The sequence below is a fragment of the Nycticebus coucang genome, chromosome 16, assembly GCF_027406575.1.
Source record: "Nycticebus coucang isolate mNycCou1 chromosome 16, mNycCou1.pri, whole genome shotgun sequence".
Classification (NCBI taxonomy): domain Eukaryota; kingdom Metazoa; phylum Chordata; class Mammalia; order Primates; family Lorisidae; genus Nycticebus; species Nycticebus coucang.
In genome coordinates, this window is record NC_069795.1 from 81,449,819 (window position 1) to 81,475,501 (window position 25,683).

A 25,683-nucleotide genomic window follows, 5' to 3' on the forward strand; every position below is an offset into this window, starting at 1 on the left:
CATTCTCTTGCTAGATTTAATGTCATTATGTCTGACAACACAGTTAACAGAGAAGCTGCTGATACACCAAGAATTTTCAAATTCTTTGCATCTAAAGGTCATTAACGAAGTTAGCAGACCAGAAGCTTCACAGCTTGAATCTATATTCAAAGATTATAACTGAAGGAACTTTCTGTCTCTGAAGTTGTTGGATGTAAATGATGTTGGAAGAATCATCAATAGTTTGATTCTTTTCTTTCTTAAGGATAACCCGGTAAACAAGGATGGACAGCAATCAGGAAGATGGTTCTGACCCCATCTCTACTAAAAACAGAAAAGTTAATGAAACATTATGGTAGGAGCCTCCCAGCTACTTGGGAGGCTAAGGCAGGAGGATAGCTTGAAATCAGAAGTCTGAAGTGACTGTGAGATGGGCTAACACCATGGCACTCCAGACTAAGCGAAAGAGTAAGACTCCGTCTCAAAAAAAAAAAAAAAAAAACCATAAAGAATAAAAAAGGAATAAATAAAAATTGGGGGTTTTAACTGGAAAAGAGAAATAAAAACCAGAGGGCCCTTTCTATCTGACATATGTTTGAAAATCAGTAAATTTTACATGCCATGGGGAAAATCATTAATCATAATTACTAATATTATGGCAAAGTGTATCTTCTCTGAGTACATTTTTCTTTATTTGCCTGATAAATAATAATATATTTCTACCATTTCTTTGGTAAGTAAGCACTATTTTTGAAATAACAATATTTTATTATAGACTTCTTAATTACGATAAATTATTTAACTGTAAACTATTCACAAGAAAGCTATAGAATGTTTAAGGTTAAAGGGGCATTTGAGATTGCTTGATGGCACAAGCACTTCTTTTTTTACTTTTAGAGACACTGAGAGCCTAAGATGACCTTCCCAATTTGAGCACAAGTTAGAAATACATAGGAATAAAAATCTGGGTCTTAGTGATGTCTTTTCACCACATTATTTTGTTGAATAGATTCTTTTTTAACTACAAAAAAACTGTTGTGAATACAAAGGGAATGTAACCATCATGGTGCCTACCTTCCTGAAGCTTAAACAAATTCATTTATATTATAATGTCCTGAAGGGTCAAATTGCAAAGAAGAAGAAAACTAGGTTAATGGTCAGATAGTGACTGGAGAGGGTGTGAATTATATAAGGCAGTCAAAGGAGGTCTCCCTGAGGTAGTTACATGTGAGCAGTGACCTGAATAAAATAGAAGATCAAACCATGTAATACATGATTGAAGAGGTTGTCAAGAACAAGGAACGTCGACGGTGAAGCGTCTGAAAGGGATGTGCTTGCTGTGTTTGAGCAAGGGCAAGAAGATCAGTGGCTGAGTGTGATGAAATTGGGTGCATGGCAAGAAGTTAGCATGTGAAGCAAACAACATGGCAGTGACAGTCAATCTTGAAGAAAAGATAGCATTCTATCCATACATTCATTACAATTTTTAAATTTCTGTCTCTTTGTCCTTCATGGTATTCATGTCTTAAGGAGAATTCCACTCAAATGGGTGCGGAAAGGGCCACAGCTGCATAGTTAGACCTGGCCAAGGAAGGAAGGACTTACCCTGGGCAATGGTAAACCTTACAATCCCAGAAACTGTGTAGGATATTGAGGGTCTAGGTGCAGACACAAGAGTTGGGAGGAAGTTCAGGATGGAAGAAGGATCAAGGTAGAGTATGAAACTGGGAAGTTGAGGGTCAGGGAGAGGATCTACAGAGAGAGTAGGTTGGAGTCAGATAGGACGGGGAGAGACCAGAAGGGGTCCTGAGTGATCATCTTGAGCTTTTAAGTAGTGTTCTAGCATTCATTCATCATCTGGATTGAAATGGACGGAAATTTTTAACTTTGGAGGGCAAGGCTAGGGTGGATAGGTGTTTGGAATGTGAGAAAGAATTGGTTACGTTATGGTATACACAGTGACAGGACAAAAACCCAGTTGTGCAAATGCTGCTGAAGGAGTTAGTGCCCCAGAATAATTTCAGAACAAGATGCCCTGGCTTCCCGCTGGAGCATGCGGGGGTCACGAATTACCTTTCTAATCCTCTTTAATTTGGTGGAGTAGTTACCATGAGCAAAGCTCACCCTCCCAAGTTGAAAAAAATTTATGGACAACAAGTTATCATTGAAATTAAATGGTGGTGGATATGTCCAAGAAATATTGCGGGGATTTCCTAGACATATACTTTTATGAACCTTGTGACAGATGAATGTGTGGAGATGGTGACCAGTGAGCAACAGAACAATATTGGAATGGGGTAATATGAGGAAATCTCATCAACAGTTAGAAGTCCTGGAGTGAGTATAATGAGTAAAGGTGGTTTTGCCTGTGTGTATGCATTTTCATATTCACTTTTTGTTAAATAAACTTTTCTAAAGACAAAATAAAATTTCAGAACGCTCTCAAAATAGTCATATTCCACTGACGTCAAAGTCGGCTTAAGTTGAACAACAGAAAGATGTTGGAGTAATAATTGTGCAACACAGACCTACCATTCCACGTATCTACATATATAATATGCCTGTCAGGGGGTTTCTGTTTCATCAGTAAATTTATATGAACTTGGTTAAGGTGCTGACCCTAACACTGGCCTGAGAGCTCAGGTTTATAGAGGTAAGTTCATGAGATGATGGTTGTGTCTTTCAAATGGAAAAAAAAAAACACAAAAAACCTTCCCTCTTTATACTGGTTATTTACTCTGCTTTTTAGCTGCTGTGAACATTTGTCTACAAGTTTCTGTGTGGACCTATGTTTTCATTTCTCTTAGGTATTTACCCACAAGTAGAATTGTTGGGTCATTTAGCCTTTTAGGAATTGCCAACCTACGTTCTACAGTTGCTGTGTCATTTGACCTTTCCACCGGTTCTCCATATCCCCGCCAATTAATTCTTATTGTCCTTGTTTTATTAGCACTGTCATAGTGGATGTGAAGGCCATCGTGGTCATATGTTTCTGATTCTTAACCCACTTAGTTTATTAAAGCTTGGAGAACTCTGAGAAATCGTATTTTAGTATTAATATAAAAACAGTATTAACTTTTTAGTGTTATTATTTTAATGTCTACAATCACTTTTCCATTCCCATGTTCTGAGGCTTATGTTCTGGTTTGTAATGTTAGAACCATTTATAATCAGGCTGGGCATGGTAGCGTGCACCTGCAGTCTCTTTTGCTTAGAAGGCGGAGATGGAAATGTTGTTTGAGCCCAGGAGCTTAAGGCCAGCTGTGGCAACAGATTAATACCTTGTCTCTTGAAAACAAAGAGAGACAACAACAAAATCAAAAGAATCTTAACTCTGGAGGCCTTCACCAGTCCCTACCTGTGCATCACTTTGCTCTCTGCAAAGGAAGCCAGGAGATCAGCCTGGCAGTATCGCCTACAAGGTTATGGTTTCAACCGACTCTACCCCTATTTTCATCAATAACGTAATTCCAGGTTTACCTTGCATGAAGTCTTGGGGCCTCACATTGAAATTCTTCCGGGACATCAGTGAAGAAGAGTTATGGGGTTGAAGTGGAGAATATTAGGTTTTCTAATGGGACTAAAACTTTTATTCTATGTTTCATTGAGGATTTTTTCATTGTAATGGTAATATTTTTTCCTACTATGTATTCCTGTTTTTTTCTAAACCCATGATTTTGATTTTTAAGTTAAAAAATTATTTTAAGTTTTAAGGAAATTAAAGGGGAAGTTACTGACATCAGCCCAAGTGTGAACACATTGTGTCTATGGAATGCTTTTTTGTACATATGGGATAGTCCCTTCAAAAACATCTGGTAAGCCCCAGTTTACTGTGCTTGTATTTGATTTTTATCCCCACGGATGCTTTCCAGTGCCTTCTTTACATGCCAAAGGCAGCTACACTGAGAAATGTCTATTGCTTCAATTTGCAAAGTATTATGGCAGGATCGGAGATCTGACTTAGCCCCAGGGTCGAATGATTTTTAGCCTTCTAAGTGACTTAAGCTTGAGCAGTTGTCTTCTGTGGAGTAAAGGTTGGCTGGAAAGGAAATCATGTTTCTTGATGTTGTCTGATGAATCCTTATAACCAACTGCTGATAGGAATCATGTTCAGTGTCCTCCATTTGTTCCTAACAGAGGACGTGTATTTCAAGCTTGTTAGATTTAAGCATTTGCCGATTCATGTTTAAGCCCTTTCTCTTTTTTGTATGTTCTTTTTCCCTTCAGGATGTTTTTACTCCAGAATGCAAATTCAAGGAATCTGTGTTTGAAAACTACTATGTGATCTATTCTTCCACACTGTACCGCCAGCAAGAATCAGGCCGAGCATGGTTTCTGGGACTCAATAAAGAAGGTCAAATTATGAAGGGGAACAGAGTGAAGAAAACCAAGCCCTCATCACATTTTGTACCCAAACCTATTGAAGGTATGAAACCATTTTTTTCTTTGTTGGACCCTTACCTGTGTGTTGACACTCATTTTTACCCACATTGTTTTGCTCTGGAGGACTTGACTGGAATGCAACAAATTAGAACACAGATTCAGAACAAAAATTCAGAAAACACAATAGTATCACTTCCTATTAAAATAAGGAAGGGAGGGAGGAGTGTTCAGCCTTCGCTCGGTTTTCATCCACTAGACTCATCTGTCTGAAAAATACCTTTTAGTCCTTTTAAAGAATTAATTCAAGAGTCAACACTCCTGTGATAGTCTTTCTGACTTTCTTCAAATAAAAGTAAACCTCTGTCACCTTGTCATTGCACAGATTTCTCTCCCGCAGAAACTACCACATCTTAAATTTGCAACTCTCTTTTTTTTTTTTTTGTAGAGACAGAGTTTCACTTTATTGCCCTCGGGTAGAGTGCCGTGGCATCACACGGCTCACAGCAACCTCCAACTCCTGGGCTTAGGCGATTCTCCTGCCTCAGCCTCCCGAGTAGCTGGGACTACAGGCGCCCGCCACAGCGCCCGGCTATTTTTTTGTTGCAGTTTGGCCGGGGCTGGGTTCGAACCCGCCACCCTCGGCATATGGGGCCGGCGCCCTACTCACTGAGCCACAGGCGCCGCCCAATTTGCAACTCTCTTATTTGTGGTGAGCTCACTCTTTGAATGTGGAGTGCAAACGAATGCACAGACTTATCTTTGACGTACCATGTATATGGAATAGGATGAGAATCACTTCCAAAGATGAAAACAAGAACTTAATTGGCTTTCGACCAAAAGTCTTTTAATTTCCTGTGAATGGATGTCTTTGCTTTTTGTCTTGGAGAACAAGTTTACGCTTTTGAACAATGTTGGCTAATAGTTTACTAAATGCTTATTCTGTACAGGTGCTGTTCTGAGCACATCTCAATTACTGTCTCTTGTATTTCATTCCATTTCCATGAAGTAGTTTTTAGTATTATTTTCATTTACAAATGTGAAAAATGAAGCACAGAGACATTAAGTCATTGATCTCAAATCATGCAAGTCAGTGACAGAGCAGAAGGCAATACCAAGGCATTCTGACTTGAATAATCAGTCAAGCACTTAAACTCCATGAACACTGGTGAGATAGGCACAGTCTGAAGTCTCAGAGGGGTTGGGGACAGAACCTCAGTGCAGTGTAACAGGACCCTCGTAAATGATTTTGGATAAATGTCTGCTAAATGCTTTCCTTCTTTTTAATGTGGAATTTACCTGCACCTTAGAAATAAAAGCTCTTGCAGATTAATACAGACTTTTATGTTTTTGTAACTCACCTGATACATGTGAAATTGGTTGGTTCTCTGCCTCGTATGTGCTTTGATGTCATTATAATCCAAAACATGTCAACAATTACCAGTGAGTCTCCATGCGGTTATATTTTATATCATTACATGATTTTTAGAGGTTGCACTTGACTTTAGTGAGTCATCATTCTACTGTGTAGTGAGACCTTCTTCCTCCCTGCTGCAATCATCCACCTATTTTTGCTACCTCTACTATTATTACTATTGATAGTCTTGCCACTGCTATATACAGTTTATGTATCAATTTGCCATTTGCTAGGCAGGTTGTATGTGTGTGTTTAATTTTTGTTAAATGTCACAACTGCCTATGCTGTTATCCTCATTTTATAGATGAGGAGACTAATATTTAAAGTAATTAAGTAAGCCAATTCAAGGTTTCAGTACTACATAAATACAGACCTGGGAGTGCAATCTAGGAAGCACCTTGTTAATTCCTGTGCACCTAACCCCTACACTGTATCGCCCTTCCATCTCAGGTGTGCTGTGAATATGCAAATACTCAGAAACTTCAGTGACAGCAAAGTAGAAGTGTTATAACATGATGCAACTTGAGTAGTAAGCTAGTTTTAAACTATGCAGAATTGAGGCCAGTATACACATGATATGATCAGGAAAATACTGGTAAATGAGAAAATAAAACAGTGGAATGCCATGTTCAAGTTAGGCAAGAAAGAATGAAGAATACATCACTTTTCTGATGATTTCTAACAGGTTTCTTTTCCTACTCTGTAGAAGAATTTGCATCTAGATGATTCCTATTGTTCTTTGATCAGGAAAATACATACTGGTAGATGAGAAAATAAAACAGTTAGTGGAATGCCATGTTCAAGTTAGGCAAGAAAGAACGAAGAATACATCACTTTTCTGATGATTTCTAACAGGTTTCTTTTCCTACTCTGTAGAAGAATTTGCACCAGATGATTCCTAAAGTTCTTTGATCAGGAAAATACATACTGGTAGATGAGAAAATAAAACAGTTAGTGGAATGCCATGTTCAAGTTAGGCAAGAAAGAATGAAGAATACATCACTTTTCTGATGATTTCTGACAGGTTTCTTTTCCTACTCTGTAGGAGAATTTGCACCAGATGATTCCTAAAGTTCTTTGGCAATGCATGGCATTGTGTGGCAGTCTTTAGAAGCACTTTAGTGTAAAATCGTGTTCTTTCGTGGAACCTAGCCTGGGATTTATGCATAAAAATAGTCTAAACACATTTTCATTATTGAATCATGAATGAAAAGGACCATTTTATGAGCTATTTCTCTTATAGGTGATTTTCTTTCTTTTTTCTTTTGGATGAGGGACTAAGATAAAAGCCATTTAGCTATAAGAAAATTTTCGATATTTTTTTCTGTAGGCCAATTATAAAGCATATAACTTTAAGACACATTTAGAAAATAAATAGAAAATGAGAGATCCATTGGCATTAGTCATTTTTTGTTTAATGAAAAAGCTCCAATTATTTCGTATTTTAGCTTTTAAAGGAATTCCTGTTTATAAGCATGGTAAGCCCACTACTAATACTGTTAACCACCCAACAGTCCAGGACTGCAAGTAAATTAGTCTCTCCTTTGTGAGTGGAATTGGCCTTTTCTGGAGGAAAAGCAAAGTACAATGTTTTTTTGTTGTGGTTTTGGTTTTGGTTGTTGTTTTTCAAATATCTCTGCCTTTATCCCAGTCCAGGATTCCCAAAATTAAGCTCTGCCAGTTTGAGGATCATTAATTCCTACACTGGTGACATGAAAATAGCTATGCACCAGCCCATTTCCCTTCACTCCTTCACCCTCAGCCTGTGTTTAGAGCACAGGAGGTATTAATGAGGGGTTGCAGGGTGTCCGTGAGACAGAGGGATGGACTTGATATTTAAGTCCATTACTATACGTCAACCTCTACTTACACAAGTCCCCTCCCCTGGAGTTTAAGACAACAGCACAGGCTTCATGAATCCCAGTTCTACCCTTTCAGAGCATTGTTCCCACTGCAGACAAGTAACTCCCCCCAGATTTAACTTGTCTTGGTGATCTCCCCTTCTGCCATTAGACACAGGAGCCAAAAAACGTTTGACAAAGAACAAAATGCAGTCTCCTCCTTTTCTCCTCCTTCCTCCTTGCAGAAGCTCATTACTCAGCTCCTGCAGGTGGTTGAGTATTCAGAATCTGGTTCTTTCCCCTGAAGAGAATGTGTGCACTTTACAAAGATTTAAGATTCAAGAACTGAGTTCTGAAGGGGAAAAAAAAAACAGATATTTGCAAAGTAAGATCAGTACGTAGCAATCAAGAGCCACCCATCCCTAACAGAAGTATTAAACTTGTACTAAAGGAATATTTACCCATTTCCACCAATTTACTTTTTAGTGGGGAGACAGGATACACACGCACACACACACACACACACACACACACAACTGTAGGACAGTTAATGTTATCTATTTTACTTGTTAAAACTATTGCTTTAAGCTAATGGAACCTGATTAACGTCCCAGAAGAATAATGTAGGTAAGTGTTTCCAAACCTTGGTATTAGGACTATCGGAAATGTTCTTAAAATCTATAAATCTTCAGAACAAGTATCCAAAATAATGTAATTTATTAAATCTGGGTATGTCCTAGGAACCTACAGGTTTAAAAAAATGTCTGAGTGGTTTTTACCACACCCAAATTTGAATCTCAGTTTCTATTCTAGGCTCAATTTCTTGTTTCTAAACTCATTTTTTGTTATATCTGTTCATAGACACTTTAAATTTATTCACATTATTGTGTTCAAGGTGTTAGGGTAAGCCTAATAAAATGTAAATCCTCTTGCCCATCGTAGAATTAAACATGTTACATTTTTATGTTGCTCATTACTATTAAGATACATGTGTTTAAGTGCAGAGTTAAAGAGTTAGTAGAGCCAATACCATTATTTTAATACATTTTATCTCTGAAGTCAAGTAACCAAGGATACAGAATTGTCTAAATCTTCTAATCAAAGTTTTGGCAATGATTTGCTAGGTAACTTTGAGAAAATAATTTACTTTTTTCAACCTAAGTCATCTCTGAAGATGAAGTCAATTATAAATTCCAGCTGTTTCACAGGAATAAGATGAAGATTAGACATTGTACAAAAGTTGGATTTCTGAAGAGAATTCTGTCAGCTCAAATGTAAAGTGCTTTTTTTCATTTCCCCTGGGAAATGGACATTGTTTTATTGTGTTATGTCTTGAAGAAAGGCTGTTAGTTATGGTCTTGCATGAGAAATTATAAGCAATGAAATTTGATTTTGGAAGGACAATAATAATCACTTCAACAACTGTATAATAAGACACCAAAGAAAAAAATGAATCAGGAGTCCTGATGTTGCTAATCTCCAACTGGGAGGACACTGATGGCAAATTTATTTTGATATTTTTATTTCAATAAACTGGAAAGAAATGTAAAGGCTTATTCTTCAAAATCCTCATTTGGACCCAACATACTAAAAGACAAAAATAGAAAAATGGAATAAAAAAGTACCTCCGATGCTGTTGATTGTTTCAATTACAGAAAAGATAACAGGTGCAACTCTCTATCCTTGAGTTTCAGATCTCTGCCTGCCTGTAACACATTCCTTCTGAAAACCTTTGCTTTCAAAGCAACTTTTTTGCTGGTTTCTGAATATAGTGTCTAATTGAACCTCCCTGCCTTTTCCCTACATAACTCTTCATCCATTTCTATCTTTCTCTCTTTTACACAAATATTGCTTCTACTGTTTTTCTAAGAGGCTGTACAGTAGAATCTCCATAGCTGACCACCTCCTTACTGACCAGCTCCTTAAATTGACCCACTTTTCATAGACCGGACCTGCAGCACATGGATATATCAGTACAGCAGGCCTGGTTCTACTTTATGTAAACAATGTCTCTTAACTCTTTATAATAAAATGTTTACAGAAACTAGATGCATTTCTATGGCAATGCATTGCTTCCAAACCAGCATTTAAAATTCTCCTGCAGTTCCTAAGGAACTGCATGTGACATTAATTTAGGTGTGAAATTGCATCATGTTAATTGCCCACACCCTTCGATGATCTGCTGTTAAGATAATTGAATATCTTTAATGGTACATTAACAAACAGAGCAATCTTACCTTTCCACTTTTTGAAAATTACAGAGGGCCAGGGAAAATCCAATTAAATGGGTGATTATAGAAAATTAATCATAGTTTATTTTCTTTGATGGAAATTGATAAAGAATGGGAGTTCTTTATATAGTGCAATTTATGAGTTTTATTTAAAACAGAAGTTATACTGTCTTCATTGGGAAAACAATTTGTTAGCACTGACTACAGTGGCCTTCCACACAGGTTGTCCAACTCACCAGTACAGAGCAATATTGGTGCGGAGATTTACACCTAGTTCTTCTCATTACTACCCAGACTCACAATTTTCAAATGTCTGCCAAGAATCTGGCAGCAGTATAAAAATTATGATTGTAGCAGCTGTATTACTTCATAAGCCATTTGCACTCTGCCTTGTCATTTTCAACATACTTTCCTAACTAAAGTATCTTTGATAGTCACTAAAACCTTACCTTATGCAGGTTAAGATTTATTATCCTTATTTTACTCTTTTTTTTAGAGACAGTCTCAGTTTGTCGCCCTCTGTAGAGTGCTGTGGCATCACAGCTTATAGCAGCTCCAGCTCCTGGGCTTAGGCGATTCTCTTGCCTCAGCCTCCCAAGTAGCTGGAACTGCAGGTGCCTGCCACGATGCCCAGCTGTTTTTGTTGTTGTTGCAGTTTGGCCAGGGCCGGGTTCGAACCTGCCACCCTTGGTATATGGGGCCGGTGCCCTATTCACTGAGCCACAGGCGCCACCCTATCCTTATTTTAAACATGAGAAAACTGTCTTTAAGAGAGGTTAAGTAACTTACTCAGGTGCATACAGCTAGAAATAGTGAAAAGTATCATCAGAACTACTATCTTTTAATGTCAGACCTCATGCTTTTTCTACTAGAAATGTGTGTGTGTTTTGTGTAAATGGGCTTTGCCATTAAAGCTGTTTGCTTTAGGTATTTAATCAGTTGTGTGTTTGTGTGTGTTTCTTCTCATGAAGCAGGATCTGCAGGGCAGGACTCAAATATGTATTTTTTGGAAAGCTACCCAGATGATGCCTGTGAAAGAATTAAAGACAGGGTTGAGTGTGCATCAGAAGCACCTGGGTCGGGGAGCTACTAAAGAGGAGCTTTCTGGGCCCCTCCCCCAAGTTTCTAATTCTATAGGTGTCTGTCAGTTCAAGAATTTGCATTTATTTTATTTTATTTTATTTTACTTTATTTTTTGAGAAAGGGTCTCTCTCTGTTACCCAGGGTAGATTGCAGTGGCAGTGTCATCAAACCTTAATTCAACTTCAAACTCCTGGGCTCATGCAATCTTCCCTCCCACTTCAGCCTCCTGAGTAGGGCACAGCCTGGCTAATTTTTCTATTTTTTGTATAGACAGGATCTTGCTATGTTGCTTGGTCTGGTCTTGAACTTCTGGGCTCAAGACATCCTTCCGCCTCTATCTCCCTAAGTGCTAGGCTTACAGGCATGAGCCACTGTGCCTGACCAAGAATTGTCAGAATTTGGCAGTTAGCAGTTCATGCTTAGAGAACCACTAAGTTAAGGAATCACTGGATACAATGCTCCTTAGCATCTCTTTCTTTTAGCCTATAATTTACTACGTGTGTACAGAGGGAAAGGAAAGCATGGTGGTTAACTTTCTTGGTTTATTTTCTTTTCCATTGATTATTCTTATTTCTGTGAAGATGACTATCAGCTGAAGTTGCCACAAAGCACCTGGCCAACAAGAGTTAATAGCAAGGATTTATTAAAACATCTGCAAGCAGATGGGCTGCCACCAATGTGGCATCAGCATTGAGTTAGGGTAAGGGTGTTCTTTTGTATGTGGTTGAGTCCTGTTTGGTGAACATTCTAGCTCCATCCAGGACATGAAGTATGTTAGTTGAGGAGGCGCTGGGCGCCCCAGCCGTCACACAGTGACTGGAGATGTGGCGTGAAAGACCAACATCATCTGTTGGAGGCCTTGGAAGAAGGTCAGAGGGTTATCTGCTGTACATCTTCTACAAGCTGGAGGGAATGTATAACATCGCCAGAAGAAACACAGCAAGTTTTAATCTTTGCTTAATAAATGTCTAGACCAGTGATTTTCAACTGGTGGGCCACAGAAGTTTTTAAAATCATTAATTAAATTATTTTTAAAAGACGTTCAAAGCACTATAAATATATTATTTTCTTTACCTTTTCTTTCTTTTTTTTTTTGATTAATATAAGTGTGCTGCAGAAGTTTAATTATAGGTTCAAGTGTGCCGTGGATAGAAAAGGTTGAAAAACACTGTTCCAGACCCAAGATAGAAAAAAACTAGCAAGTCCTATTTGCCTAGGAGTTGTTAGACCACTGGAGGTAGAAGAGGACTAATGAGTCCTACTTTGTTCCTTTTTTTTTTGTTTGCAGTTTTTTTGCAGTTTTTGGCTGGGGCTGGGTTTGAACCTGCCACCTCCAGCATATGGGGCCGGCGCCCCCTACTCTATTCTTTACTCAATGAGTGCTCAAATCCCCTGGAGGTAGAAATTTGGAGGGTGTTTTGACCTCCAGGAGGTAGAGAAAGACTAATAATGATGCCTATTATTTTATTATCCAAAGATCATTAAACTAAAGGAGCTTGATAAACATGGCTCATGACGCTGCATTCATTGCTTTAAATTTTGTCGTCCATTCTAAGCGTTTATGGATACATTTCAGGGTACTCACCATAAGGTTAGAACTTTGGAGAAAGTAAACTTTCACTGGCTTTAAAAATAAAAGACAGTACAGTTTTATGCCAATCACAGATAGTAGAAGGGAATATATTCATTTGGAAAGTAAGAATAGAACACCCACTAAGTGTTCTTTACTGTTCTAATGGGGATGTAGTGGTACACAAGAAAAAATGACTTTCATGACATTTGTATAGAAATGGATAGGTAAACATACAACTAAGAAGATAAGTATTTTAAAAATATCACTGGAAATTAGTTCTAAGAAGGGCTATTTCAAATAGGGTAAATAAGGTAAATCTCTTAGGGAAGATGATATTAATGACATTTTTGTACAGGAATCTGAATGAAATTTAATAGTAAACCATGCAAAGATGTGGGTGAAAGTTTTTATAGGCAAAATTAAAAAGATTCCAAAGGCTCTGATAGAATCCAAGCATGTCTAATGACGAGCGAGAACGCCAGATTGATTAGAGGGATAGATGGTAGGAGATGAAGTTAGAGGAGTAAGCCAGGGGCATAGAGATTGAGACCTTGTCGCCACCTTCATGACTTTGGATTTTATAGCTAATTAGATTTTATAGATTTGTCCCTCTAGGTTGCAGGAAATCAGGCAAGGTGGTGGTAGCTTGAACTGTAGGAGGGCTTTATAGCAAGGTGGCAGAATGACTTTGGATTTGTTTTGAAGTTAGACTTGATGCAGTTCAGTGATGAACTGGATGTGGGTTCGTAGATAATGAGAGACATCAGTGATTTTTAGGATGTTGGGCATTACCACCTCAGTGAAAAATGGGGTTATGTATTTAAAAAATCAAAAAAGAGGAGTGAGTTTTGTCACCTGTAATAAAGTGTCAAAAGGCCTGTGTGACAGGTTTGAGATGCTTATAGAAAACCAAGTAGGGATAGATACCAAATAGGAAGTTAATATGTGCAAGTGTGATGTCAAAAAATTGGGGGCCATTTATACATATCTCGACTGCTCAAAGATGGCATTTTTTTTTTTTTTTGTAGAGACAGAGTCTCACTGTACCGCCCTCAGTAGAGTGCCGTGGCGTCACACGGCTCACAGCAACCTCTATTCTTGGGCTTACGCGATTCTCTTGCCTCAGCCTCCCGAGCAGCAAAGATGGCATTTTAAAACTTCACTAGGCCATCACAGTCTCAACACCATTGACATTTTGGGTTGGATAATTATTTTTTTTTTTAACAGAGTGTCACTCTGGCCCCCTGAGTAGAGTGCAGTAAACCATAAAATTCCGTTGCTAAAAATAGCAACAAAAATAATTTTATGGTTGGGGGTCCCCACAACATGAGGAACTGTATTAAAGGGTCACGGCATCACAAAGGTTGAGAACCACTGCTCTACATACAAGGTGCCAATAGCAAATCACCCTGTCCACTTGTTACAGACATATCCTAGACATGGTCAGATGTCCCATGGGGACAAATTCACCCCTGAGAACCACTGTCCTAGGTGGTATAACTACTTTTTAAAGGAGGAGACTATTTTGATTGGGAAAATTCTTCTATTGCAGAGAACTAGCTCACGTTACGGAAGAGTAGTAACATCAATGATAATGTCCCATCCCTATCCTAGTGACAAGCGGTTGGAAGAGACTGTGCTGGGTTGAAAACCAATTTAAAAAAATGAATATAGATGCTGACCTACCCCTGAGAAACCCTAACATTTATTCAAAACAGAAGGTCTTGCAAAGGAGAGTAACAGTCACCAGGGAGTTAGCAGGAAAGGGGGCTATTATGATTGATGTTTAGGAAAGCAAGTGAAAACATTTTGTCAAAAGGGAGGGATTAGTCAACTCTATCAAACACGGCCTCACTGACTGTGAGCTGCTGAATGAGAATTAATTACAGAGTTTGTAACTTTGGTCAGTCAGAACTTGACACCAGCAATTTTAGTAAAATAGGGAGAACTAAGAACTAACTTGAATGGATCCAAATTATAACTGGAGGCAAAGAAAAGAAAGTGTTATTACATGATAATCTTGAGAGGGTCTGTTATTAAAAGAGGAGTGGAGATAGGGGGAGAGCAGGTGAAAATCGTGACAGTGACGGGGAAGGCTGTTTGTTTTTATACTGTCAGAGTATGTTTATACGCTGATGGGAACATTCTGGGATGAGCAAAGGTTAATATTACAGGAGAGAGGGGCGCTGTGAAAAGCTGAGTAAAGGAAGTGTGACCAATTCTCAGTGGAGCTCTGGATTTGACTGGGGAGGAGAGAGTACCAGCACTGTGTCCAGGAAGCCAGGCACACGTGTGTGCATTGGTGATTTTGTAGTGAATTACAAATTACATTGTTTATGGCTTAGAAAAAAGAAAAAAATGAATAGAGGGAGGAAGGAAGAAAGGAAAGAAGAAGGATGAAGCAAAAGAAAGTAGACAGGCATATTACCTGAGTCTGCAGAGGGGGAAGGGATGTTGGAAATTCAAAAAGGAAGGTGAAGATGTGGAATAAGAAAACTGGGACAGAAAACCGGACAGAGAGACACGGTAGGATTCTAGAAAGTGCTGAGCGCCTCCGAAGTTTAGGGCCAAGGTTCTGCCTTGAGACCAGTCGACACTATGCATTATGTTTTTCAGCATATTCAAACATATTCAACTGTTTGGCTATAAGCCTAGAGCAGGGACACAGGAGTTAATTGCACATGGATTTGAATATTGACCGTATCCTGGATCAATGTGCTACTTTGAACAAATTACACTTTGTTCCCCTGACTGCCAAAGAGGCCAAGAAGAGGACCTAGTTCCTAAGTTTTCGCATCATTTAAAAACTGTGTATGTGAAGTGCAGGCATATAGTCAGGGTCCGATTAATATTAGATGTTATTATGGGGGTGACTACTACTTAACGTGAGAGTGCCCTGGGATGGTACCTAGTACCTTGTTTATTATAGCTGCCTGCTTTATAAATAGCAGAAATTCCCAAGATTTTACTTTAACTTTTAATAAAGTCATAATTTTACTTTAAATTTTTTAGGAGAAATTTATGATAACTAATTTAAAAATGAGTGTTGAATGTTAAATGTTGTAAACAAGGAATCTGCGCTATCACAGTGGCAAAGAAAGCCTGCATATTCCAGTAACTGCATTTGCAACACAGGCACCAGTGAAAAGAATTAATAGAAAATATTAAATAGAAAGCTTACCCTGGAAAAACTCATGCTTAATCCTACAAAGAGAAAATAGAATTTAAAAAGAATAAAGCCCAGCGATATATATTTAGTATTTCTTCTTTATGAGAGCATAATCTTTCACTTAAAAATAAAGCAAAAAATAAATGCACAGAGCAAATACCATATATTGTCACAAAGGTAGTAGCTTAGAGTCATGTTGTGACCAAGTGTAGCATTTTATTTGTATTACCAGAAGAGAAGGGTTTTCTACGGATACATGATCAGTGTCTGCTGAGACACCAAGTCACTACGTAACAAGTGTCCACCATACAGGTGCGTTCTGCTCTTATGAAAGGGTTAAACGGGAGATTTCTAGCAAATGTTGTGCTTTAAAGTAGTACATGATGTAGGTTGTGTGATTAGAAACCTCTGCTTGCCCTTGTGTCTAAAGATGGGGAGGAACTCTCATCCAATCTCTCCACCTCTGTTTACTCAGAAAGCTGGGCCGAACATCCCTCGACTTCCATCTAATACAGATCTAGCAAACTCAAAAGCATGAATAGAAGAAATACTGAAGGAGACAGAGAAAAAGAAATTGAGATAATAGAAAAGAACAGAGATAAGACCATGCTTTAACTTGAAGAAAGGGTTCTAAGGAACACAAAAGAAACGTCTTCCCTTTCACGTAGTCTCTTTTTAGCATTTGTCCAAAACTATTATGATGACATGCGTTAGAGGAACAGCAATATTTCATCTCAAAATATCCTATGAGGTAGGAAAGGAAGAGTGACTATTTCCTCTCCTACTTTATATACCTGACAAATGAACAGAAAGAAGGCAAGCAACTTGATCATGGACAGCCCAGGAAAGCCAGATAATAGGAATTAGTCACTGTTAATCAGTCAGGTATTGCCCGTTCTGAACACTGAACATTCTCGAAACTTGGGTATTGAAACTTTCTTTAACAAAATACTGTTAATTGCAATCACAAAGAAACAAAATGAGGAATTAATTCCATACCAACTACTATTTGTCAAATTATACCTCCTGCTGAAAATGAACTATGTATGGTATGTGTAGTCTACCAGGTCCTGAATGAGACATGGTTAATAAGTAACATCTCCGATTGCTAAACTAGAGGATTGGTTTCAAACTGTCATATAGGAAGCACCCCTGAATCGGAATTTCTATAAAACAGGATTGGGGAACTGGGAAGACAGGAAAGATAAGGAGTTTCTATTTGTTTGTTTTGTTTCATTTTGCTTCACTTTACCAGCTTAGAAATTACTGTTCGTCAAAGGAACTGGAATATCCGATTTTGCTCTCGTAGCTGAGGTGAGCCAGAATTCAAGAAAAGAAAAGAGATTCAAAAAAATTCTAGTGCCTCCTAAGGCAAAGTAAATCTATTCCTAATAAATACATTATCTCATAACGGAGAGATGGAAAAGCTACTTCCTGAAATAACATTGAACTTTGAGCTACTACAAATAAAGAGACTGGGTCTGTCTGGGTAATTGTAGGACTTGATTACTAGGAAGAAAAGACCTTAACCTGACATAGAATAGGAATATTTTCAGAACTGCAATTTAGGAACTGTAAAAGAGATGTAACTTATGAGGATCAACACCTAGACAATTTCCTAGACACGGCTATTAAAAGTTTGCACAAATTGCTTAATAGTATGTGATTGGAAATTAATATCAGGACTCCAAGTTATAGTCCTGATAGTTGTATAAAATTATGATGAATTTTTACTGCAAAGTATATGTGATTCTTATTTTATTTTTTATTTGTTTATTGATTGATTGATTGATTGCAGTTTCTGGCCAGGGCTGGGTTTGAACCCACCACCTCCAGCATATGGGGCCAGCACTCTACTCCTTTGAGCCACAGGCACCGCCCTGTGATTCTTATTTTATATGTGTGATTAGTAATTCTTAATTTATCATTTGTTGTTTGTCTAGGCTTCTTAACTGCTAAATTAAGTTTCCCCTACAACTAAAGTACATTTGATTTAGCTTGACAAAAGGAATCCCACCTTTCCCTTGCAGTCACAATTGTGATACATGAATTGGGTATCTGAGATAAGCAGTGGGCCCTCACGTATAACAGGTTCTCTGCTAGAGTCGTGCCTAAGAAACTAAGATTGTGTTTGCAAAGCACCAGAGCAACTCAAAGTTTCAATGGAATTTCTTACGGAATCCATGCAGTAAGGTTCATTTTGACTGATTTTTCTTAACTGACGAGTTGTGTTTATATTATGTAAATACAAACTTTTTTTAATAAAGAAATTGAATTAGCAGATTTTTCCCTCTATACTCTCGTATTTGATGAACATAGTATTAACTGTTCATTCACTACCAAATTTACTCGACTGTAATAGGGGAGAGCATGGTTTCAATTTTCTGGCCTGAAATTCATACATTAGCCCTATCAGTCTTCACCACCCACCACCTCCCAGCACCCTGCATTTACCACGTCCTTCAGTGTTTATTTTTACTCTTACAGCACTTAGGACTAACTACATTTTAAGTGCTCAATAGCCAAATGTGATTAAATGGATTATCGGGCAACCCAATCTCAGATGTTCTTACCAGATTCTTCTATTCTCTCCCTGAACCTCTATCCTCTCAGTTACACCTCCGCTCCCTCCTCTGTAATTCTGTCCTAAAACTGGTACTCTTGACTACTGGGGAATTGTTGGCTCTTTCCATGTCATTAGGACATTTCTGGTTATTATAGTCACTTCTTTACTCATAGCTTACACTCAGCACAATTTTTTTTTTTGGCATAGTAAAATATAATAATATAAAATTGACTGTTTTAACCATTTTAAAGTATATATCTTAGTGCCATTAAGTACATTAAGATTGTTGTGTCATATCATCACTGCTATCCATCTCCAGAACCTTCTTATCTTCCCCAGTTGAAGCACACCAACTCCCCATTCCTCTCTTCCCGCAGCCCCTAGAAACCACCATTCCATTTTCTACCTCTGTGAATTTGACTACTCTAAGGATCTCAAATATCTGGGATCACCTAATATGTGGCTTCTTGTGACTGGCTCGTTTGACTTGGTATAATTTCTTCAAGGTTCACTGATGGTGTGTAGTATGTGTCAGAATTTCTTTTCTTTTTCGGGCCAAATAATAATCCATGATATGTTTATACCACATTATATTTGCCCATTCATTTGTGAGTGGGCACTTTGTTGCTTCCATCTTTATGTTTTTGTGAATAATGCTGCTTTGAATGTGGGTGTCCCAATATATGTATGAGTTTCTGCTTTCATTCCTTTTGAGTATATATATATACAGAGATGGAATTGCTAGATCACATGGTGATTCTATGTTTTTTAATGACTCAACATACCATTTTCCACATTGCTTGTACCATTTTAAATTACAAGCAACAGTGGACAAAGATTTCAGTTTCTTCACATATTCCCCAACACGTATCACTTTCTGGGTTTTGAGGGTGTGTGTGCGTGCGTATATGTGTGCGCGTGTGTGGATAACACATGCCTTTGCTTTCATTACCATTTCCAGATAACATTAGGTATATTTAGTAGAGAGAAGGTCAACATAAATCTCAATTAACATGTGGACATAATAAATTAAACATTATCTGATATGTCTAGTTGTTAGTACCTTGTTTATTTCATGGGTTGTGGCTTTTCTGATTTCTTTTTGTTTGTTTGAGACAGTCTCACTTTGTCACCCTCGGTAGAGTACTATGGTGTCACAGCTCACAACAACCTCAAACTCTTGGGCTTAAGCAATTCTCTGCCTCAGCCTCCCAAGTAGCTGGAACTACAGGCGCCCACCAAAATGTCCAGCTATTTTAGAGGTGGGGTCTCATTCTAGCTCAAGCTGGTGTCCAATCTGTGAGCTCAGGCAATCCACCTGCCTTGGCCTCCCAAGTTGTTGGGATTACGGGCGTAAGCCACCGAGCCCAGCTGGCTTTTCTGATTTTTAGGAACTCTTGATGAGTACTTTGAAACTCTGTGTTTTCATACTGGCTTTGCTACTATTTCCATCTCACTTTAGTGAAGTAGCTTAGTTTCTTTTTTATTTAAAAATGGGGATAATAATTTCTTATGTGTTATGTTCAATGGGTCTTTCATCAAATTAATCGGTTTAAAATTGAATACTTTGAAATGATAGATTTATTTAAGTGATTATCATTGTGTCTACTGCATATATTACAGTGACGTCAATTTACACATTGGTCACATAATGTGCTTTATAGAACATGTATGCCTTCTTTTTTCTTCTTTTATTTTGTCTTATTATTTATTGTGTATCAGACAAATAGCAATTGTACAGCGTTAATACAATTATCAAAGGAATATTCCTGAAGGGAAATGCTTTATTTTTCCCTTCTTTGATTTCTAATTAGATTATGTCTTTTAATAATATGTTAATTAAATTTTCTTATTGAGATTTATACCCATTGATTTGTCAGCTTCTTAAATTAGATATATTACTTAATCCCAGGACCTACAAATAGCAATGAAATTAAATTAAATCTATTGGTTTGACCAAAATTTTTCTGTCTTTCTTTCTTTCTTTCTTTCTGTCTTGTTTTTTTAAAATTGCATATAATTCCTAAAATGACCTTAGTTTTCATTCTCTAAGCATTCAGTTCTTTTCATAAACAGAAATATGAAAACTCAAATACCTATTTGACTAATTGGAGAAAAGGGAAGTTTTTATCAGTGAAATGGAAAATCCACCTATTACTCTTCATTTTCCAACCACAGTAGAACTTCTGTAAATTGACCACCCAAGAGACAACTGGCCAGCATACAGAGGTGGTCATCATAAGGAACTAGGCCTACTGTACTGATGCACATGTGGTGCATGTCCGGTCCATGAATATGAGGTCAAATTGAGGAGGTGGTCAATGTAGGGAGGTGCTCAACCTATTGAGAAGCCTGAACCTTGTTACTCCGTTGAATGGAAATAGTGGGCATATTGGGAAGTTAGTGATTGTGTTGTACTAGAAGAAGAGCAATTACACATCTTGCTATGACACTGGCAAATTGTGTTCTTTTTGAAACACTGCAGATTTTCAGACGTCAATTTGGGCAGTCTCTCTGGGAACTCAAAGCCAGGATGGCCAGCAGAGTTAAGTTATTGGAAAAGTTACCTGCAGCAGTAATTATTAATATAATGGTAACATTGTGTGTTGTCACAACATTTATGGGCAAGTGAAGAATAGCAAAAAAAGAAAAAAAACAAGATAAAGGTCCAAATGAGTGTTTTGGTTAGAAGCCATGGTAGAAGAAACCTAAAAAAGAAACTACCTCTAAGGTGAAGTTTAAGAAATTTACAGATCATATTCTTTATTATTTTTTTAAAGGATTTTTTTCATTCATTGAGATTTGATTTCGCAATCTCAGTGGGGGGCGGGGAGGGGCAGGCCTGGGGAAACACATGCCTTTTCACAGCTGATTAGGCGACAGAGTTGGGAGAAATTGCTTTATGACATCATCTGATTAGCTTTCCAACTGAATCACTTCGTTACTCCTTGAGTTCTGTGCATTAAGCAATTATATGTAAATGGAAATATATTGTACCAGTGAAAATATGTTTTAATTTTGGACCTTTTGATACTTTGTTTATAACAGAAATAGAATTGAGAGTTATTAAATGTGAGGAAGTTCAACATTACAACAGGATTGTTCATAAAGATTTTCTATTTTTGTTAAAAAAGAAAAAAGAAAGAAAAAATTGAAAACTTGAATTATCTACTTGTGTTGTTTGAGAATTATGGAATCAGCTCTCTGAACTGGTTTCCTCTGTGTACTGTGCTATTTCCCCAAAAGCCATTTAGTCCTTTGAGGATGTTGGAAGAGCCATTCAATGTAGTAATTGAAATGCTTTAAAACCTTCTTAGAAATATATGTGGATAACAATTTTGGATAAGATCATTAACAGACATTTTGTACATACATTTTGTGCTACTCACGGTATGATCTGGCTTCCACCAGGATCAACATTACCTAAGAGCTACTTAAAAATGCCCAGAATCTTATGCTCACTCCCAGCCTTCTGGACTTTCATGGTTTTCCTAGGTGATTCAAATGCATATTAACCTTTAAGAAGTTCTATTACTGAGTATGTTACAAGAAACCTGTCTCTTCATTACTGAACTGGTCTCAAAAGAACCTTACTTGTTTTCTTAAACTCTCTCTTAATCTAATTTTGGATTTAGAATACCTTCAGCCAAAACAATATCACTCTATTCTCTGATCTCTGTTATCTAAAATTATCACACAGAAATCAGCTCCTTAATTTTCTTAAACTTTTGTGAGTGCTTGCTATATGCAAGGCATTTAATCCTCATAAACATGCCGTTTTTCAGTTATGAAATTTGTCCAACTTGAAAAAGCTGGCAGGATGTGGACCTAGGCAGTGTGGCTTCCAAATTGGTATTGTTAGCCACTCAAAGCTCATGGAAAGAAGCTGTTGGACGTTGGAAATAACATTCAAATTATTAAACCATTGTGGTGATGATTCTATAGGTGGATACATTTAACTGCTTCCTAAATCAAGGATAATGGTAACTCCTTTATCTTTTAAGTGAAATGTATCATGTGCTCCTATTCAGTCACATTTGTCTATTTCACAACAGTATACTGAAGCTGAATTAGCGTAGTCTATGTGCTGATAGATCGTATCCTATAAAACAATTATGTATTGAAAAACATTGTTCTTTCTAAGCAATAATAGAGCAACAGCTATGGTGGTTCACAGATGACTGAACTTTGGAGCCAGACAAAACAATAGAAGAGAAACGGAACTGTTTATATAGATGTGAACTGAAACCTCAGGGCTGCATCATCACATTCCCTATTAATGAATAATGAAAAAGACATGGATTGAGTCTTTATTATAGGTGAAGGAAATTTGGAGCCATCAGGAAAATTGCCTCATCTTTTTTATCTCGTCTCTCTTCTCTCTCATTTCTTACATTGGATTCCCGGAAAGCTGACCATAAATCGTCAGTTTGACACAATAATATCATATTTCTTGTGGTAGGAACATGTAAATAAATGTTTTTCCCTACTCAATAGTTAAATATCTATTTCTACCTTTAAATACTCAAAGGTCTCTTGTAACTCTGGATAAAAATTATGGTATACAGGTGAGGAAACTATAAAGATTCAAAGGGTATCTATAAGAAAACAAGAATGACTCACTTATCTACAGTTCAAAAAGGCATAACAGGTTGTGACTGATAAAACTGGAAGAGAACCATTATATCCTCTGAATATATTGTTGTTAAAACTCTTCTACAGCCTGTAGTCCCAGCTACTCGGGAGACTGAGGCAAGAGAATCGCCTAAGCCCAAGGAGTTGGAGGTTGCTGTGAGCTGTGTGACACCACGGCACTCTACCAAGGGCGATAAGGGGAGACTCTGTCTCTACAAAACAAACAAACAAAAAAAAAACTCTTCTACAGTGGGGAGAAGAGCTACAGATGAAAGAGAAGAATATTATAAAATAAAATTTGAAACATTGACTGAAGCCAAAGTAATGTTCACTATCATAAGTAATTGTTGTGATTTTTCTTTCCAGTGTGTATGTACAGAGAACCATCACTACATGAAATTGGAGAAAAACAAGGGCGCTCAAGGAAAAGTTCTGGAACACCAACCATGAATGGAGGCAAAGTGGTGAATCAAGATTCAACATAGCTGGGAACTCTTCCCTTCTTCCCTTTCTCGTCCCTCCCTTTTCTCTTTCCTCCCCTTTACGCATTTCCTTCCAATAAATCCACCCAAAGAGAGGAAAATAAAATGGCAATCAGGACCTAGTGGCTAAGATTCTGCATTCAAAATCTTCTTTTGTGTAGGACAAGAAAATTGAACCAAAGCTTGCCTGTTGCTATGTGGTAGAAAATTCACACGCACAAAGATTAGCACACATAAAAGCAAATAATAAATCGGGACTCCACAAACATTAATTAAACTGTGTTGTTATTAATAGAGGGCTAATTGTAATGAAGACATTCATAGAAATGAAATAAAGTTATTACCTCGTAGGAAAGGGTTTTGGAGAATTGAACTTAACAAATTGATGTTATACCTTGAATAGCATAAACTGTGGATAATGGTGTGATGTGGGGTTTTGTTTGCTTTTGTATTTTCTTTGGGCATCTGGAACCGACACACAAGTACATTCTGTTTCCAGGATTTTTTTAACCATGGAATTTAATGTATGTTCATTATAGACTCTTTTACGGTCTATAAAGTATACCGTGTATAGCTAAGAGCTATTTAACATCAAGAAAAGTTCAAGAAATATTTTCGATTCTGTTACGATTGTTTCATGCAAAAGCAAAGTCATATTGAATGAAGTGACATCAGCTGATTTAATTCCTTCATAAAAAGAGCTTTAAATTCTCCTAGGAGAATATCACATTTTTATCAAACTTATTCTTCTAGGAATTAATATTTTTAGTCATCTAGGAAAAAAGAATTTTTCTAATGCTGAAGCGACTTTCAGGAATCCTTTGCCATTGTCATGTCCAGGCAGCGAGGTATTTGTTAATTGCTCTTACCATTAAGTCTGATTTTTTACTTTGTCGACACATGTGAGAGTTTAGATGTATGTGTTAGAAAGTTTTGTACCATCTCTTGCAGCAGGAAAGAAAGAAGATAAGTTTTACATAGGGAAATAAGTCCTAGGAAATTGATCAAAGCAAATGGTATTTGCCTTTATACCTTACTAGAGTTTTATGTATGTAGCATTTTCCAAACTCTGCCAAAAAATTAGGAGGCGTGGCTGTGACATTCCTAGTTTAATGTTGACGAAGGCAGTGGTTGGGTTGTTGCTATACATCCTCATTTATAAGTCCAGTTGAAGTCTGTTTTCTAGAACACAGAGGGTACTAGTAGTACCCGTGCATTAAGTTTTCAGAAGGCAAGAGAAACAGTATGGAATCAACAGCTGTGGCTTTAGCAGACGAGATTGTGTAAGCAGCTTAAAGTAGTGCGAAAGAACTCTCTGTAAGACCAGGCAAATGCATAGTTAGGGATATCAAAGTATTAGGAAAATATTAGGGAAGAAATAAATGTTATACAATTGCATTGGAATAAGTAGATCTAGTTAGTCCTACAAATCAGAAATGGTGTAGAGACATCCAAATTAAAAAAACCCAAAAAACAGAATGTTACAAAACTGTATGCAGACTTATGGATATCATCAATGAGAAGACTTAGCATGTAACTTCTCCTATATCTCTGCTGTCCAGCATGTAGCGTTCCAAATATGACTCCCTAAAATATATACACTTGGCAGAAGCTCTAGGCCTTCCCTCAGACCTTGCCATTGGTTGCTGTATTTCAAGGTCAGCATAGGTTCCCTCACTCTACTCCATCACTATTCAACAGTGGTTTGTGTCCTTCATCAAGTATCCTACTTCTGTTATCAAGTGGTTTGCAGAAAATGAAATGGAGGAATTCGCCTAAACAGTTGGGAAGAATAAACATTGTGCATCTGGGCAAGGATTTTGAACACACATTTGCAAGAGATATTTGTTTAATTGAAATGTTTAGAAAGCAACAAAGACATTTAATTTTTCTTAAAGGAATCTTACTCTTCTAGGAAAAGAATGCCCTTTGTTTAAAAAAAAAAAATAGAAATCTCTCTGTATTGCTCCTTGTCACTTTTGATTCAACTTGCTTATAGATACACTTGTCACTTCTAGGACCAAAAAAATCCCAAACACAAAGCCTTATTTTCTTTGAAAAAATAAAAAAGAAACTGCAACATAATGGGTCACAGGCTCTTTTAGCATGAAATGACTTTAGCTTTTGTGGTGATAAAGACACGTACTCATCAGTGATACCATAGATGATTTTGTAAATAACAGAATGGAATTCATAGTCATCAATTATAACAGTGATTTCATTACCAAGATATTTAATCCAATTAATCATGAAACTCTGCCCTTTATCTTCAGTGGCTGGTTATCATTTACCATCCAGCCTCAACATCTGTCTCCTTCCTGGTAGCA

At 37.4% G+C, this 25,683-nt stretch overlaps 1 protein-coding gene across 3 annotated transcripts in view; it reads left to right on the forward strand.

Annotated features, from left to right (window-relative positions):
• The window catches only part of FGF12 (fibroblast growth factor 12), a 541,519-nt gene extending 517,819 nt beyond the window's left edge, over positions 1-23,700 (forward strand). For all 3 annotated transcript variants that reach the window (XM_053565441.1, XM_053565442.1, XM_053565439.1), the window contains 2 exons: positions 4,207-4,405; positions 23,241-23,700. In XM_053565441.1, the coding sequence (XP_053421416.1) occupies positions 4,207-4,405; positions 23,241-23,359 (318 nt within the window). In that variant the 3' untranslated portion in view covers positions 23,360-23,700. The remainder of the gene's footprint in view (positions 1-4,206; positions 4,406-23,240) is intronic.
• Positions 23,701-25,683: the final 1,983 nt, after the last annotated feature.